This window comes from Oratosquilla oratoria, chromosome 44 (genome assembly GCF_046742065.1).
Source record: "Oratosquilla oratoria isolate Oo_2021 chromosome 44, ASM4674206v1, whole genome shotgun sequence".
Lineage (NCBI taxonomy): Eukaryota > Metazoa > Arthropoda > Malacostraca > Stomatopoda > Squillidae > Oratosquilla > Oratosquilla oratoria.
Window position 1 is genome coordinate 14,907,682 of NC_134820.1, and position 19,642 is coordinate 14,927,323.

Below are 19,642 nucleotides of genomic sequence, written 5' to 3' on the forward strand. Positions count from 1 at the left end.
TTAGAGAATTAGCTAGGAAGAACTTGGAAAAGTCTCAAGAAATTTCTAAGGGATATTATGATAGGAAGACAGTTAGAAGAGAATTCAATGTGGGAGATTATCTTTAAGTTTTATCTCTGCCTACCTCACCACATCCAAAATATAAAGGACCATTCAAGGTGCTTGAGAGAAGAGGTGGTGATATTCATGTTATAGAAAATCCAAGTAAGAGATCAAGAGTGCAATAGGTGCATATAAATCTCTTGAAATCATATATAATTTGTTCTAAGAGGCCATTCGTAAACCAAGATAGTAACTGAAATTCCAGGAGAATAACTGAAAATAATATAAAAAACACAGATGCTTCAAAAATTAAACTGATCATTCAGAGGGGGTGGGTAGAGGAACAATGCAAAGATGAACACAACCAAGAAATGTCCTGAACATTTGAGAATTTGTTTAGATTTCGAAAAATAGTTTATAATTTGGGGTAAAAATTTCTTGAAAATTTTTCGTTTGAATTTCAAATTTGAGTTTTGGGGCTTTCGAATACTGGGCACACCACTGTATTTTCCTACCAAATGAGACTCATTATAACGCTTTCCACCCTCTACAAAAAACATTCTTATTTTGGAACTTTTCGGTTTTCAGAATTTCGGATAAAGGGTTGTGTACCTGTATTTAGATTTGAATTCATGTATTCCAGCTTGGGCTATATCACTTTCTAAGCCATTCCAACTATTTATGGATCTATGTGGAACACTGTATTTCTTCAAATCCTTTAGACATGTCTATATACAAAGAGTGTTTTTCCCTTTACAAGGGAGGGAGCCAAGTCAAAGGCACATATCTATTCCCACCCATTCCACTCCCCTCCACCATCCTTACCTCCTTCTCATCTTAGCTCCTCATAGATGACAGGTCATCCCTTTGTCATACTCAGAAGCAATGTAGCAAGACACAGTACATCCACAGCAAGGTCGTTTCACTTAATCGGAAACCCCCCTCTCCATCCCCTCATGCAGAAAGAGAAGACAGAGAGAAATCCCTTTAGTCTGTGTAAAAATATTATTCACACATAAGCACCCACTACCCCCTTCCTTGCAGCCATTCTCTATTCATTCCTATCTCCTGCCTTCTTCCTTCCTTGTTCAATAGATATTCCCCTCTTGATCAACACCCCCTTCACCTTATCCATCCATCTCATCCTTTGTCGTCCCCTCAAATTCACTCCCTCTACCTCTGCCTTCCATACCTCTTTTACTAATCTTTCTTCCTTAATTTTTTCCATGTATCCAAACCATCCCAATACTCTTTCATCAACCCTGTTTGTCATCTCTTTTTCCACTCCTGTTCTCCTCCTCACCTGCTTGTTTCTCACTCTATCCAACCTAGTAACTCCTACCATACTTCTCATACAATTCATCTCAAACACATTGAAACTTTTCCTCACTGCCTCTCTTAAATTCCAAGGCGTACAAAGGTGTACAAAGGTGTCAGTACAATCACCCAATCATACAATCTCCTCTTTGCATCATTTCCCAGATGTAAGAGTACAAGAAGTTGTGAGAAGTGTGGGAGGTGGTGAAGGGTAGAGCTGAGGTATGAGTGGAGGATGAATTGGGGTATTTCAAGGAGGGAGTAACAAGGTATGCAAGATAGTATGTGGAACAAGGAAGATGGGAGGGAATAAAAGGGAAGGTAGTGAGTGGTGGAATGATGAAATGAAGAAGATCGTTGAAGAGAAGCAAGCATTCACAGACTGGTTGCAAAGTAGGATGAGAGAAACATATGAGAGGTACAAAAAAAAAGAAAGAAGAGAAGCAAAACAAGATAAAGGAGGCAAAAAGGAGAGCAGATGTAAAATGGGGGAGGAGTATGACAGAAAATTTTGAAAGTAATACAAAGATGTTTTGGAAGAAGTTAAGAGAGGAAAGGGAGGTGAATCAAGTAGAAAAGAAAAAGTAAAAAGTGTATATAGAGAAATGATAACAGAAGAGGAAGTAAGGGGAAGATGGGGTAAGTATTTTAGGGAGCTGCTAAATGTGGAGAAGGATGGGGAGGGAGTGGTGGTAGTAGTGGGAGGTGGTAAGAAAAAGGCAATGATGGGTGAGGCAAATGGGGAGAAATAAGAAAAGATGAGATGAAATCAGTTATTAAAATGATGAGAGAAGGTAAGGCACCTGATTTAGATGGGTGTCATGAGGAGTGTCAGAAGAAAGGAAGTACAGTAATAGTGGACTGGCTGGTGAGGTTGTTTAATGTATGTCTAAAAGAGGGTACAGTGCCGGAGGACTGGAGGAGTGCCTATATAGTTTTGCTTTACAAGGGAAAGAGGGACAAATATGAGTAATATTTTCAGAGTGATCAGTTTGTTGAGGGTAGCTAGGGAGGCTTATGGAGGGTCTTCAATGAGAAGATTAAGAGAGGAACAGAGGGAGTAATTGGTGAGGAACAGTGTGGGTTTAGGAAAGGTAGTTGTTGCATGTATCAGATTTTTATGGTAAGAAAAATATTTGAGAAATCTTCAGCAATTTTTTTTTTTTGGGGGGAGGGGCTTTATGGATTTGGAAAAGGCTTATGACAGGGTAGACAGGAAGACACTGTGGAAGGTTTTGCAGATATAAGGGACTGGGAGAAAGCTGAAGGGCAGTGAAGAGTTTTTATGAGTTAGAATCAGAATTGGAGAGAGCAAGTGGTTTGAGATAGAGGTAGGGATGTGTCATGTTGCTGCGGTTGCTCAATATGTACATGGATGGGGTGGTGCGGGAGGTAAATGTGAGGGTAATGAGCAGGAGACTGGAAATAAAGAAAATGGAGAAAAGTGGGAAATGAGCCTGTTGTTGTTTGCTGATGACATTGTGGTTGTGGCAGGAATAGAGAGGGGATTAAGGGAGTTGGTGACAGAGTTTGGGAAGGTATTCAACAAGAGAAAGTTGAAGGTAAATGTGGGTAAAAGCAAACATTACCAGAGCCAGTACTGAACTCTATGGGACCCCACTTATCGTTTCTTCCCAAGTAGAGTTTTTATCTCTGAACATCATTCTCATTTTTCTTCCATGCAAGAAATCTTCTATCCATTTCAATAGTTTTCCTTGTATACCTCCTGTTGTTTTGAGTTTTCTTAATAAGGCAAGAGAGAGGGATGACTCATCATCCATGAGAAGCTAATATAAAAGGGAAACAAATGGGTGACAGATGGGAGTGGAATAAGCTTTTGGTGTATGTGTAGATAGATTGCAAAAGAGAACCTGTAGTATAGAGAGAAATGAAAGCTGGAAAGGTACTTGGGCTGAATAGTGGTCAAATGGAAAGTCTGACATAAATTAGAGTAGTAACAGAGGAGTGGCTATTTGTTGTATAAATATATGTTCCCAATGACTAATTAGCTATCGATAATATATCATAGCCCAGTACTAGGTACATGAAACAATACTTATACAAAGACATTAATTCTCCTTATCAGGGGGATGGTTAAGTCAAAGCATACTTTTGTCTTGGCTATTCATAGGAGAGAAATATATAAAAAACAGGAGATCCCTAGTTGTCTCACTCAACCCCATTAGTCACCTTTTATGATATGCAGGTGTTATTATTGTTCCCTGTCATATGGTGGTCAGTATCATAATTATGTATAATTCTAATGGGATGCAGATGATAGTAATACAATACACTTCAAGTGATTAAACTTACCCATCAACCTGGGGTGCCTGCACATCCTCATCATCATCATCGTCATCATCATCATCATCGTCGTCAAGGGAGCCCTGCTGAAGAGGCTGAGGACGGGGCGGACCATCTTGGAGTTCTGCCAAGCTCTGTAGACATATCATCAGTACATTGGTATTCATTGAGAAAAAAAAAAAAATATATATATATCTGTATGGCAATTGCACTAAAATTTATCATTCACAAAACATATGTATAATTATCCTGTACTGGGGTAATGACTGCATTATGACATGCAGAGCCACACATCATTTGTCTACTCATAAAGGAATGCTGAGATGATTTTGTACTGCTACTGTCCCTCCTTTATGCTGTCCCTCTGAACCTATTCTTTACCATTTCTATGACTACCTATTCCTTCTCTCACCAAGTAGTGATGGGAGGGATAACACTGCTGGCATGATGTTCTCTTGTACACTGTGAATGACAACTAAATGGGATGAGAGAACCAGGGATCCCACATTATATTTTCCTACTAGAGTATGGTCTGGAAGGACTAATTAGAACCCTAGTAACTCGGTCATTAAATATGAATGAATATGGTTTGGATGTGAGAAACAAGAGATTAGTAATGGGTCTGCAAGATGAAAGATGAATGTGTTAGTGCTGAATGAAACAAAACTGAAAGGGGTTGAGTGAAACAGAACTGAAAGTGGGGGGGGTGAGTTGGAGTTGGAGAGCATGGTGGGTAGGGTATCATGAGTGGCAAGAAGGCAAAGGAGAGAAAGACTGATACTGTAGTAATGAGATGGGTGTATGGTGTAGAGAGAATTATCATTGATGAGAACAAAAATGAGATTGTTATGAGAGGTATGGGAATTTGTGAGAGTACAGTAGTGAGAAAAATGAGAAGAGGAAAGTATTTTGAATTTATTCAAATCAATGCATAGATAGTTTTACAAGAAATGTAAATGTATTGGTGTTGGGGAATCTTAATGTTAGAGAAGGAAGTGAACTTACAGATTTATTAGGGAGTTATGTGTTGGTAAGAAAGAACTGATAGCAAAGAGGTATTAGATATATGTACTGAAATGAAAAAGATGATAGGAAGCATGAAAAAGGAAAATGATGATAGGCAACAGTGTTTATTTTTTTGGAAAAACAAATATAAGTATACTTGGGCTAGGGTGGTGGGTAGGAGGGTAGCTGAGAGGATGTATTAAGAACAGAAGGCACTGGATTGTCAGATAAGCTGGTGGAAGGGAAATTGAGAGTTAAGGTTAAATGGAGAAGGAGGAAATGTGGAGGTAGAAAGATGATGAAAGTGAGCCAATTAAATGAGGATAAAGAAAAAGAACACCAGGTGAAGCTGAGAGAAGTATGTGATATTGTAAAGGATTAGGGGAAACAGGAGTACAGAAAGTATGAATATGGTTCAGAGAAGTAAAGTACACAAAGATGGTATTATGTAGAAAAAGTGGGGGAAAGCAAATCAAGCAGAGGAAGGTAAAGGGTGCAGATGGCCAGATGCTAATGGAAGCAAAAGCAGAAGGGAGAATATGAGTAGACTATCTTTTATCTTAAACATTTGTGGAATTCTGAAGAAGATATGGAGGCTTTGATTGTGGCAGTGGGAATTGTCAGGCACATGACTGTGCAGGGAGAGGAGAATGACAGGGCTATAGAAAAAGAGAAGCAGCAAAGAGCAATAAAAGAGGTGAAAGATGGTAAGACACCTGGATTAAATAGTTGTCATGTGGAGTGTCTGAAAAGGGGAGGTGTAGCTGTAGTGAATGGCAGTTGACACTGCTTAATGGGTACCTAAGGGAGAGAAGTGTAATAGTGAAACTGAGGAATTCATGTATCATTTCAATATATAGGGGAAAAGAGGACAAGTACAAATGTATTACTTTTAGGGGGATCAGTCTGTTAAGTGTAGTTGGTAAGGTGTACAGAAGGGTGTTAACTGAGAGGATTAGAAGGAAAAAGAGAGAGTAATTGGGGAAGATCAATGTGGATTTATGAAAAGAGGTGTATAGATAAAAATGTTGTATTAAGACAGGTATGTGAGTTTTAAGCAAAGGTAACGATGTCCTTTCAGATTTCATGTATTTGGAGAAGGTATACGACAGGACTGAGAAAGAGGCATTATGGAATGTATTGTGGATATATGAGCTATATGGACATCTATTGAGAGCAGTCAGAAGCTTTCACATGAGTAATAGAGCTTGTGTGAGGGTCAGGAATGGAGAGTGGCTTGATATGAGGATGGGGCTGTGCTAGGGTTGCATAACATCACCATGGTTGTTCAACATATGTAGTAGGGTTGGTAGTGAGGGAGGTAAACAAAAGGATGTTAGACAGGGGTTTGGAGTTGGTGAATATGAGTGAATGTAAGAGGTGACCAAGTTGCTGTTTGCAGATGTCACTTTGCTTGTAGCTGAGTCAAAGGATAGACTGAAACAGTTGGTAGTGAATTTTGGAAGGGTATGTGGGAGGAGAAAGCTGAAAGTAGAAGAGGGTAAAAAGTGATGAAATGTAAAATGGGTGATGGTAATAACAAGTTGGAGATGCATTTAAAGGATGAGAGTCTATAGGAAATGAAAAGCTTCAAGTATTTGGCATCACATGTAGCAGGGAATGGAGAGGACGAGGAGGTGAATTATAGGCTAAATCAATTATTTGAAGGGAATGAAAAGTGTCATGAGAAAAATGTATCTGGGAATGAATGAAAGAGAAGATTGTACAAGAAAGTAATTGTGCCCGTGGCATGTATGAATCAGATATGTGGAATTGAAGGGGGCAGAAAGGAAGAGCTTAACTATGTTTGAGATCAATTGTGTGTTTTAAGTGGGCATTATGAGGAGTGAAAAATGTGGAGGTAACGAAAATTCTGGGAGTGAACAGAGATATGCCAGACAGGGTTGATCTAAGAATGCTACAATAGTTTGGGTGTATGGAGAGAATGAGAGAAGAAAGACAAGCAAAAGATGTGGGAAGTAGAAGTGGATAGAGATTATTTGAGAGGGAGACCAAGGATGAGGTGAATGCATGGGGTGAAGGGGATATTAGATGCTAAAGCAAGGAAGAGTGTAAATTATAAGAATGAATGGACAGTGGTTGTAAATGTATGAGAAAATAATGTAGCCTAAAAGGATGTTCTTCCCTACTCCATGCATTTCTCAAGTAGATGAGGAGGGGACAATAAATGAGTTTTAGGATAGGTGTGGAATGGATGGTGAATGGGTATATCCTTTGATTCAGCTATCCCCCATACATGGGGGAAATGCTTTTTATATATGAATATGTATGTAAAATAACACACTAATAAACCAAAACAAGAGAAATGCTTTGGGCTACATAAATGTAAATATGTCTTTCACATACATATGATCAAAGACAAAACCTGAAATCAAACAATGAGATTGGAAATTGGACCCCCCCCCCAAAAAAAAAAAAAAAAAAAAAAAAAAAAAAAAAAAATGCACCCAAACACATCAGTGAATTACCTGCCTATACCATCACAGCCACCACATCTCTGATGTTACCTTTAATGGTGCCTCTGTATACAAAGACTATGCACATATTTTTTTTCCAAAATCATATCAAAATAAACTACTCATTATAACAATCATAAAAATATTTTTGGCTTCAGACCAATCAACCACCACATCCATGTCTTCCTGGCAGTCAAATAGGGTGACAAAATTATTTACCTAATTGTATTTACCTAGTTGTAATATATGGGAGGGGAGCTATGCTCGTGGTGACCCGTCTTTGTATCTCTCCGCATCAAGTTTTATCTTAAAATCTTGTAAAGTGTTTGCACATACTGTTTTGTTGTCTAATTTGTTCCATGTATTAATCGCTCTGTGTGGGAAACTGTTCCTTTTCAAGTTTTTTCTATAACTATCTTTTTTCAGTTTTTTTCCATGTCCTCTCGTTTTACCGTTGTCCCACACTAACAGGTCGTTCCTGTCTAAAACTTCCATTCCTTTCATTATTCTGTAGATAGTCAGCAAATCTCCTCTTTCTCTTCTTTGTTCCAGTGTTGGTAGGTTCAGTTTGGATAGTCTTTGTTCATATGTTAGTTCGGCGAGAGTCGGTGCTAGTTTGGTTGTCGCTCTTTGTAATCTTTCTAGTTTCTTAATATTCTTTTTGGTGCTGGGTGTCCAAAGTGATGCTGTGTACTCAAGTTTTTAGTGTAGTTAGTATTTTCTTTATCATTTCTTCATCCATATAAGTAAATGCCACTTTGATTGATCTCAATAAGTTGTAGGTTTCTCCGAATATTTTATTTATATGCTTATCAGGTTTCATGTCCTTTCCAATCATCACTCCAAGATCTTTTTCAGAGTTTGCTTTTTTTTTTTTCTTCTTCAATACTGTATTCTTTTATATCAAATTTCACTTCCCACTTTTGAGTCCAATTCCATATCATGTCCAGATCTTGTTGCAATGAGTTGCAGTCCTCTTCCGTTTTTACCTTTTTAAGTAATTTTGCATCATCTGCAAAAAAATTCATATAGCACTCCACGCCTTCATTCATGTCATTAATGTATACGGCGAACATGATCGGGGCCAGTACCGATCCTTGCGGGACACCGCTTTTTACTTCTTCCCAGTTGGAGAATTTTTCTCTAATTACAACTCTCATTTTCCTCCCAATCAGGAAGTCTTCCATCCATTCCAATAATTTTCCTCTGATTCCACCCTTTGATTCTATCTTATTTATTAATTTCTTATGAGGTACCTTATCGAATGCCTTTTGCAGGTCCAGAAAAGCACAGTCCGCCCATCCATCTCTTTCTTGTATTATGTCTACTAATCTTGAGTAAAAGCAGATCAGATTTGTTGTACATGATCTCCCTTGTCTGAATCCAAATTGATTTGGGTTCAGTATAGATTTTTCTTCCAGGTATTTAACCCATCTGTTTTTGACAACTCTTTCACAAATTTTTGCTATTGTGCTTGTTAGTGAGACCGGTCTGTAGTTAGATGGATCTTCTTTATCACCTCCCTTATAAATTGGTACAATGTTTGCCTTTTTCCAGTCCAATGGTACTTTTCCTTCTTTAAGTGAGGATTTAACCCCTTCCATACGGTGCCTCATACGTAGGCGGCATGGACTTAGATCTCGGTGGCAGCAGCCAATGCCAGCCGTACGACATGGCGTAATAATTCTCGCATCATAATATATAGTCACCGCTTATATCGATCGTTCTCTCTTCAGCTGTGAATTTTGATAACCATAGACAATGCGATTACAAAAGAATTAGAAAGAATGTCATTATGGAGGGGCGACTACAATAAATATAATCAAGACGCCGATATGGCAGCCTCGCGAATACACTCGCTCCCCATGACGCCTACGTGTGCGGCACCGTATGGAAGGGGTTAATGATATTATATATTTTGTCAGTTAATTCTTCCATACATTCCTTCAGTATCCAGTTTGCAATTCCGTCTGGGCCATGTGATTTTCTGACATCAAGGGTTTTAATTTGATCACTGATTTCTTTTTGTGTTACGTTTATTTCTTTCATTGCTGGGGATAATTCTCTCTATCTACACTGTTAGGCGAGTTTTCTATTGTGAATACTGATCTGAAGTGGTTGTTCATAATTTCAGCCATTTCCAGTTCTTCTGTATATTCCTTTTTATCTTGGCGCAGTTTTTCTATTTCTTGTTTGTTTTTCAGTTTTCCATTTACATATTTGTAAAATAGTTTGGGTTCTTCCTTACATTTGTCTATTATCTTTTTTTCATAATTCCTCTTTTCATCTCTGCATATTTTTACATATTCGTTTCTTAGTTTGATGTATGTTTGCCATTTACTTTGTTTCTTATCTCTTTTCCACTTTTTCCAAGCTTTGTCTCTTTTTTCCTTAGCTTCACTACATCTTTTGTTGTACCAGCTCTTTATGTATGCCTTTTCCATTTTTTGTTGTGGTACATATTTGTTCACTCCTTCATTATAAATTTCTTTTAATATATTCCATTTTTATTCTATCCCTGTATCTTCGTTTTGGAATTTTTCCCAGTTTGCATTGCGAAAGAATGTTTTAAGTTTCTCAAAGTTTGTTTTGTTATACATAGGTCTTCCTATTCTATGTTTATCATTTTTGCTTTGGTCCATTTGTTCTTTCAATTCCATTTCAATTAGTATGTGGTCACTTTCCTATTGGAGTTTTATAATAAATTTTTTCAATAATCTCAGGTTCTGTCGTAAGTATTAAGTCCAATTTTGAGGGTTCTTCATTTCCTCTGTATCTAGCATTTTCTTTAATCCACTGGGTCATTGTGTATTCAATGGTCAAGTCAAGGAGTACATTGCCCCAGTGTTTCTCTCCCCCCTTCACTGTTATTTCTTCCCAGCATATTTCTTTTGAATTAAAGTCACTCATAATTACCTTTTGTGTTCATAAATCACAAGTACTTCTAACCTTGAGGGCAATATTACACAGTGATCAAAGATTATAATGGGACCATGGATAAGGTGGTGGGAAGGGATTAGCTAGTAAAGAGTGGGGGTAAATATGGGAATATGCTATCACTGAATTCCATGATATCACAAGCTGCATATGATGTAAATGGTTATGATGTGAAAAGGAGGTTTGTCTTTTGAAGAAAGGTTTGGACAAGAAACATACAAATGATGGCTCTCCTAAAAAGTAAGATACAATTAGCTCGAATTCTTTGTGTATTGGCTTATGTTGAAGAGTGGTGCATGCAAGGTGGAACCATTAAGCTCTTCCATATGATGACACCTATGTTGGCATCATGAGACATGAGTGGGTATACAAGAATGCCGGCATTGGCATCATGATTATATTTATTTTGTAGTTATAGCTAATGACCCCCAAATTCTGTGAACTGGTTTGATAATGTTTTCTGTGTTTATTATTACTCAGAGAGAAAGAGAACAAGTAAAACAGCAGTGACTTTATATTTTATAACACAAGTAATGTGATGGATCGCACATTAGGCATCCAATGCCGTGGGTGAGAATTTGACTCATATTGAAGAGGTAGATGGCATGTGGTGGATGTGTGTAAAAAATGGATTAATTTTGTACATTTTGGGTACATGTAGGAGCCTGGGTTGGTTTCTGTGTTCTCACATTAGTAGGAGGTGTGGGAGGGCAGGTGCCAGGGTGTTAAAAGAGAGTGAGATAGCTGGAGAAAAGTGGTAAGATGAATTGAGTGAATTTCTGGGCCCAATCCAGGTAAATATTGGCCCTTTGGGACTGCACATCCTTGAGGAGGTGGGGTTGTGTCCACTTATGTTGAAGTGTTACTAAAAACAATGATAGCATGTTAAGGTTTAAATGTCTTCCTCAATGGAAAGGCCATGGACAGGCTGGACACAGCATCTCCTCCAACTCTAATACAGATAACCATTCAAAGTTTCTTACCAGCTAGATAAATAGGAGGGCCTGACAACTGTTGCCCGAACTAATGGAACTGCAAGCTTCCAGTCAGTGAAACTCTGGGTAATAATTGTCATTAGTATTGACTTCCCTGATGAGAGTCAATCCTGGGGACATGTGAGGCAGCATTTATCTCCTCCAAGGGGAGAAGAGAGCATAAGCACTCAGAACTACCAGCAAGTTTACAAAATATGCTCCTGGGTTGAAGGAGTGTATAGCTCTTTTACTGCATTTCACTGTTTTTGGTCTTCTCTATTTACTAACTTATTTTGCTAACTATACTAAGAAAATTTCTTGAATCCTAAATTAAACTGAGGAAAAGCACAGGAATATTTTCTTTACCAACTAAATGAATATCATATTTATGGCTAGGCTCTCAGATCTTCTTGTTTCTCCAGTATCATTAACAAAAATATATACAGATCAGGGGGAGATCAAGGTTGCATGGGGTCCCTATATTTATATAGACAATTATTCATTATAATGTACTATTTATTTATTACTTAACACAGATTATATTTTGGTGGACAGGAAGTTGAGAGTGGAGGATAGATGGAGAAATGAAAGGGCAGAAGGTAGAGAGGTGTTTAGAGTAAACTGTTTAAATGTAAAAAAAGGAGATGGAGCACCAGAAGCTGAGAGAAGTGTGGGAGGTAGTGAAGGATAGAGTACAGGTGGAAGTAGAAAAGGAATGGGTTTGTTTCAAGAAGGAAGTGAAAAGATGTGCAAAGAGGTATGTGAGATGAGGAGGATGGGAGGGAATAAAAGGAAAGGTAGTGAGTGGTGGGATGATGAAGTGGAGATGGTAGAAGAGAATATATTATAATCTATATATTAATGGCTTCTTCCCTCTTACAGGGTGTTCAGGATAATTTCTTGATCTTGTCATTTCAGAACCATTTAAAGAATTTAATAGTGGTAAAGTGCAACAGATAGCTGATTCTGTGTACTATTGGTGGGTGAGAGCTAGAGAGCATGGATGACTGGAAAGCACTAGAATATTGGAAGAGTGACCTGCATCATGATGATCCGTGCCGGATTGAAAAATTTGGAAATCTTAGCTGTAGCTCTGTGCTCCTTGAATACTGTGAAGGCCATGAGATGTGAGCTAGAGAATTGCGATGGAGATGTGGAAGCAGTGGTTGGGAGGAATGATCATAGTAGGTATTCTGACTCTGCACAACGAAATTTGTTGAGCTGTAAAAAAAAAAAAAGTGCAGCACGATACTGGCAAGGTAATGCAGACCTTGGCAAGAGAGATGGGCATTGAAGTGGCAACTATGAAGAAAGTGCTGAACGAGGATCTTCGCTACTCCTCATACAAGAGGTGCAAGGGCCAACTACTCACTGCCAAGGCCCAAGAGAACTGCCTTACAAAAGCCAAGAAACTCCTCAACAAGGTCAAACATCAAATCGAGCTGGGGATGTTCTTGTTCTTCTCAGATGAAAAGAACTTCTGTCAGGACCAGTTCCACAATGCACAGAGCAACAGGTAGCTAGCCTACAGTCTGCATGAAGTCTCACACTTCATGAAGACCAAGTTCCCTCAAACTGTGATTGTCTTTGGGCGTTTCCAGTGAAGGCCACATCATGTCGCTCCACATCTTTGAAGAGGGACTCAGACTCACTTAAGATGGCTATATTGAGTTGCTGTCCACTGCTGTCAAACACTGGGTGGACAGGGTGGCTGCGGGAAGACCATACGTGTGGCAGCAGGACTCCGCTCTATGTCACACCTCCGGGAAAACCCAGACGTGGCTGTCAGAGAACTTTTATGACTTCACCAGTTCCACATCTGGCCCCCCAACTCGCCTGAGTGCAACCCCATGGACTATTATGTTTGGGGCACAGTTGAAGAAGACACCAATTGTATCACCTGCAACACCAAGGACGAGCTGATTGCCAGGGTCAAACTGGTGTTCAGGTGTCTCTTGAAGAACACCATGAAGGCTGCGTGCTGCAGGTTCAGGTCCCACCTGGAGGCCATGGTGGAGGCTCAGGGTGATTTCTTTGAGTGAGGTGTATTTGGCAAAAGATCCTCTAAGAAATGCACTTTCAATTTTGAGAATACATAAATTTTTGGCGAAGATATGACTTTTTCTTTCCTTTCTAAAAAAGTGTCAAATTTATTCCAAACACCCTGTATATGGGAGGTAACCCAGTCAAAGACACACGCCCACTCCCATCTGGCACCCTTGTTTCTCTTTCATGGGTGAAGGGTCATCCCTATCTCCTGCTCACTGCCCAGGTCAGAAGCAATGCAGCAAGACACAGCACATCCACAGCAAGACTGGTTCATTTACACTGTCCCCCTTCTCTATTCCCTCATACAGAAAATAGAGAAGATTAGGTGAAATATCTTTCGGCCGATTCAAAATATCATCCATACATAACCTCACCCCCATCCCCATGCCCTCCCTCCCTTCTTCGACATAGAAAAAAGAAAAGACGGAGAAAATCCCTTTCAGCTGCATCAAAATATCCATACACAGCCATTCTCCACTCGCCCCTATCACCTTGGCCAAACGGTCATAAGAGACTTAACTGACATTTTCATCTATTGGTTATATAACAAAATCTCATACATCTGGAAAGAATATGCAAGTATTTCAGGATTGGTTGCAAAGTAGGTCTCTGGAAACATATGAGAGGTACAAGGAAAACAAAGGAGAAACAAAACATAAGGTAAAGGAGGCAAAGAGGACGGCAGATGTAAAATGGGGTAGGAGTATGACAGAATTTTGAAAAGAATAAAATAATGTTTTGGAATAAAGTGAATCAGGTAGAGACGGTGAAAGGTGCAGATGGACAGATAATAATGGAAGCGAAGGCAGTAAAGGGAAAATGGGTAGAGTATTTTAGAGAATTGTTGAATGTGGAGAAGGATAGGGAGAGATTGATTATGGCAGTGGGAAGCACTAAGAAAATGATGGTGACGGGAATTTTTTTTAAGAGATATAAGAAAATATGAGATACAAGGAGTTTGAAAATGATGAGAGCTGGTAAGGCACCTGAGTTGGATTGGTGTCACGTTGCATGTCAAAAGAAGGGAGGGAGAATTATAGTGGACTGGTTAGTGAGGTTGTTTAATGTGTGTTTAAGGCAGGGTAGAATGCCAGAGGACTGGAGGAGTATCTGTATAGTTACACTTTACAAAGGAACAGGGGACAAAAGTGATTGTAGTAGTTTTAGAGGGATTGGTGTGTTCAGTGTACTTGAGATGGCTTATGAGAGGGTTTTAATTGAGAGCATTAGGAGAGGAACAGAGGGAGTATTTGTGAGCAGAGTGGGTTTGGGAAAGTGTGTGAATAAAATTTTATGGTAAGGCAGATTTGTGAGAAGGACTTGGCAAAAGGTAAGGATATTTTTTGGGACTCAGATTTGGAGAAGTTATGACAGGGTAGACAGGAAGGCACTGTGGGAGGTATTGCAGATATATAGAATTGGGGGAAAGCTGTTAAGGGCAGTCAAGAGTTTTTGAAGGATGTAACCTTACATATGATAACATTACCCATGGAAAACTACATCATAACACATATGAACGAACACCCATCCATGCCCTAGGCAACCAACCATTGCATGATCAGTATGTGATAATGGCTAAGTGGTCAAAAACACATTTCCAAAGCACACATACACCACACCCCCAAATAAACCCAAACCCAAATCAAATTACAAGAAATAACCATGGGCACCTAATCTTAGTGAGACACACCTCAACACCCTTCAGACCATACAAAACAAAGCCCTAAAAACAATTACAGGCTGTGCAAAAACAACACATACAGACCATCTACACTATGAAACAAAAGTCCTCAAAGTCAAGGATCACCTTGACATGAGAGGCACACAAACACTTGCTGCAGCCTCAACAAACACAGCCCACCCACTATACTACATAGCAGAACACCCACACACACCAAGAAACATAAAAATAACACCCAAGTACCTATATCACACACAAATACTCTCTTCTCTTCCTCCACAACCACCAAATACCAGCCTTTGGAAACATATTCATAATTATATCACTCACTATTTCATTAACACACTAAAAGACAACACACTGCTGCATGCCAGACCCCCTGATATCAATCCCTCTGAATCCTCTCTCCCATGAAAAGACAGAGTCCATCTGGCCAGACTGTGGTGCAGCCATCACCCAGCCCTTCTAAGCTACCAGAAGAGGCTGGATAACCACATTTTTGGGAACTGCCCAGGATGTAACACTTCACACCATACTATTCAACACATAATGGAAGGCTGTATTGTACACAATCATGCATGCAAACAACACAACATACACTCTATAAAGTATTTGTGGGAAAACCCCATTCTGGCCATGGCATTCTTTGGGAAGATGGGCCTGCTCAGACAGACTGTCTAGGGAATGACAACAACAACAACACCTTTATAATATAACATATATTTAAACCTTCCATTTGTAAGAACAATAAGATTAAGATTGCAAAACTGTTAACTCCCCTCACCAGATGATGACCTCAGCATTTAGATGGTATATAAACCAAGACTGGACTGGAGAGTGGCAGTTAGTAGGTGAAAGTAGATTGAGCAGGATCTATGCCATGTAAATTACGTGCCAAATGTAGGTCAGAAAAGGCACAGGTGATTTTTAATGCTGTACTAGTTCACCTGCTAATATAGAGAGTAGTTGAGCCTGTGTTAGGACTGGAAATGGAGAGACCAAGTGATTTCAGGTAAAGGTGGGGTTGTATCAGGGATGTGTCATGTCACCATGGCTCTTCAATGTGTACATGGATGGGGTGGTATGGGAGGTAAATGTGAGGGTGATGGGCAGGGAATGGGAGATGATTAGAGATAGTGGAGAGGAGTGCAAGGTGAGCTAGTTGTTGCTTGCAGACAACACAGCACTTGTGGCAGGGTTAGAGGGGGAATTAAGGCAGTTAATAATGGACTTTTGGAAGGTATGCAATAGGAGAAAGTTGAAGGTAAATATGGGTAAAAATTGATGAGATGTACAGGGGGAGGATGGCAGTGAGTTGGAAGTAAATCTTAAAGGAGAGAGGTTGAAGGAAGTAGATAGTTTCAAGCATTTGGGGTCATATATCACAGGAAATGGTGGAGAGGTGTGGAGGTAAACTGTATATTGAGAGAAGCAAGTAAATGTCTTGGGGGATTAGCCACTTCAGTACAACTCAATTTCTCGCACGCACCATTGGCTTCCAAACATATGATTCATCACACTACTAGCATAATAAAATATAAAATCACTGCTGTATTACTTGTTCTCTTTTACTCTGAGTAATAATAAACACAGAAAACATGATCAAACTAGTTCATAGAATCCAGGGGTAACTCATGTACAGCATGATGGAAGTAGCAGAAAATTAAAAGTGTCTTACACAAATATAGATGGCTTAATAACAGGCTTGAACGAATTGAATGATTACCTTAAAGGAAAAAGAACCGGACATAATGGGAATTGTAGAGACAATTAAAAGGTCCACTACCACCTAACAGTGTAGGACATGGTGCATATAATTATTGGATTAGAAAGAGTGAGGTAAAACAAGGGGGTGGAGTTATGTTCTTGACTAAGAAGGATATAAATGTGAGGAATGTCACATATGGAAAGAATAGAGTAGAGATGATTATGATGGAAGTGGAGGACAAGGATGGGAAGAGCAGGAAGTTTGTAGTAAATTATGTGTCTCCTAAAACAGATTTGTGGGAAAAGAAAGAACACAAAAATATGTTAGAAGACACAAGGATAACACTAAATAAGATAATGGAAGATGGAGGAAGAATAGTTATAATGGGTGACTTTAATTGTAAAGAAATCTGCTGGGAAGAGATGACAGTGAAGGGTGGAGATGACCTATGGGGAAATGTACTACTTGATATGATTATAGAACATACAGTGATGCAATGGATACAAGAGAATACTAGGTATAGAAATGAGGAAGAACCATCGAGACTGGACCTAATAATCACATCAGAACCTGAAATAATGGACAAGATTGAATATAAAACACCAATAAGTAAAAGTGACCACATATTGGTTGAACTGGAACTAAATGAGGAAAAACACATGAAAAAACGAACAATATAGAAAGGGAAGATTGATGTATGAATTTTTTTTTTTTTTTTTTTTTTTTATAAAATATGAGAATTCTTTCAAAAAGCTGACTGGGAAAGAATACACAAGGAGGAAAGAACAGTAGAAGAGAAATGGAATATTTTGACACAAATTTATAACAAAGGAGTGAAAAAGTATGTTCCAAGACAAAAGCAAGAAAAAGAATATGTAAAATGCTGGTACAACAAAAGATGTAGGGAGTTAAAAGACAAAAGGGATAAAGCTTGGATAAAATGGAAAAAAGACAAAAGACCTGAAAAATGGAAATTATATACCGGTACTAGTTATAGAAATGAATATATACAAGTGTGCAGAGAAGAAAAGAGAAAATACAAAAAAGATGTCATAGAAAAATGTAAAGATCAACCAAAACTATTTTATAGATTTGTAAACAACAAACTGAAAAACAAACAAGAATTAGAGAAACTACGACAAGGAGGAGTTGAATACACAGAGGAAATAGAAATGGCAGAAATTATGAGCAGGCATTTTAAATCAGTGTTTACAAGGGAGAACATACAACCTAGAGATATTGAATGGGAGGAGAAAGTCCCCCCCTATGAAAGAGATAGAAGTATCAAGGAATGAAATAATGAAACACTTGAGTAATCTCGATGTCAGAAAATCACATGGACCAGATGAAATAGCAAACTGGATTTTGAGAGAATGCAGGAATGAACTAACAGACAAAATACATAGCCTAATAAACAGTTCCTTGAAAGAAGGAAAAGTTCCAGAAGATTGGAAAAGAGCAAATATAGTACCAATATATAAAGGGGGAAACAAGGAAGACCTTACTAACTATAGACCGGTCTCTCTTACAAGTACGATAGCTAAAATTTGTGAAAGAATTATCAAAATTAGATGGGTAAGGCATTTGAAAAAACAACAACATACTAAATCCAAGGCAATTTGGATTTAGACAAGGACGATCATGTATCACAAACTCAATGTGTTTCTATTCAAGGCTAACAGATGTAATACAAGAAAGATGGCTGGGCTGATTGTGCATTTCTAGACCTGAAAAAAGCTTTTGATAGGTGCCACATAAGAAGTTACTTAAGAAATTAGAAACTGCAGGAGGAATACAGGACAAACTGCTGAAGTGGATGGAAGACTTCTTGCATGAAAGAAAAATGAGAGTGGTGATAAGAGACAAACACTCTAATTGGAATGAAGTGATAAGTGGTGTTCCACAAGGAACAGTTGTGGCCCCAATAATGTTTGCTATATATATATATATATATATATATATATATATATATATATATATATATATATATATATATATATATATATATATATATATATATTAATGATATGGATAAAGGAATTGAAAGTTATATAAGCTTCTTTGCGGATGATGCAAAATTGTTGAAAAAGTGAACACTGAAGAAGACTGTGAATTGCTACAGAGTGATCTCATAGTATGGGAATGGAGTAGGAAGTGGGAGATGGAATTCAATATCAAGAAGTGTAGTATAATGGAATTTGGAAGAAGCAAAAAAAGAATAGTGGGATCATATAAATTGGGAGAAGAAGAAATAAAAAAAGTAGAAAATGAGAAGGACCTGGGAGTCATTATTATGAATATGTCCCCTGAGAAACATATAAACAAAACTTCTGGAGAAACTTATAATCTAATAAGAACAATCAAAGTGGCATTTACATACCTGGACGAAGAAATGGTGAAGAAAATACTAGTCACCTTGATAAGACCAAGATTGGAATATGCAGCGACGACGTGGTCACCAAGTACAAAAAAATGTACAACAAAACTTGAAAGAATACAAAGAGCAATTACAAAATTGGCACCAACACTCTCAGAACTATCATATGAAGAGAGAGTAGCAAAACTTGAGCTACAGACATTAGAGCAAAGAAGAGAGACAGGAGACTTGATAAGTATTTATAGAATCATGAAAGGCATAGAAACTATTGATAGAGAGGATCTAATAAAATGGGATAGTAGAAATACAAGAGGACACGGAAAGAAAATCAAGAAAGACAGTTATAGAAGGGACCTGAAAAAGAACAGCTTTTCCCACAGAGTAATAGACATTTGGAACAAGTTAGATGAGAAAGTGGTGTTTACAAAAACAATACATGAATTAAAAAACAGTCTAGATAAAATGAGATATAAAGACGGGACACCACGAGCATAGCTCCCCTTCTCATAAAATACAACTAAGTACAACTAGGTAAATCTGAGAATAAACACCTTGTGAGATCGAAACCTTTATTGGTACTACGTTTCGCTTGTTACAGCTTTTTCAAGTACAGACATGACACATTCGTAGTACCAATAAAGGTTTCGATCTCACAAGGTGTTTATTCTCAGTCTTGTCGGCTTTTGCCATTGTGATTCAACTAGGTAAATACACACACACACACACACATATATAACTAGGTAAATATATATATATATATACACATATATA

The 19,642-nt window shown here is 38.3% G+C and overlaps 1 protein-coding gene across 3 annotated transcripts in view; it reads right to left on the bottom strand.

Annotated features, from left to right (window-relative positions):
• Positions 1-19,642, bottom strand: part of LOC143022230 (uncharacterized) — a 94,788-nt gene that overhangs the window by 32,670 nt on the left and 42,476 nt on the right. For all 3 annotated transcript variants that reach the window (XM_076180348.1, XM_076180349.1, XM_076180350.1), the window contains one exon: positions 3,673-3,797. In XM_076180348.1, the coding sequence (XP_076036463.1) occupies positions 3,673-3,797 (125 nt within the window). The remainder of the gene's footprint in view (positions 1-3,672; positions 3,798-19,642) is intronic.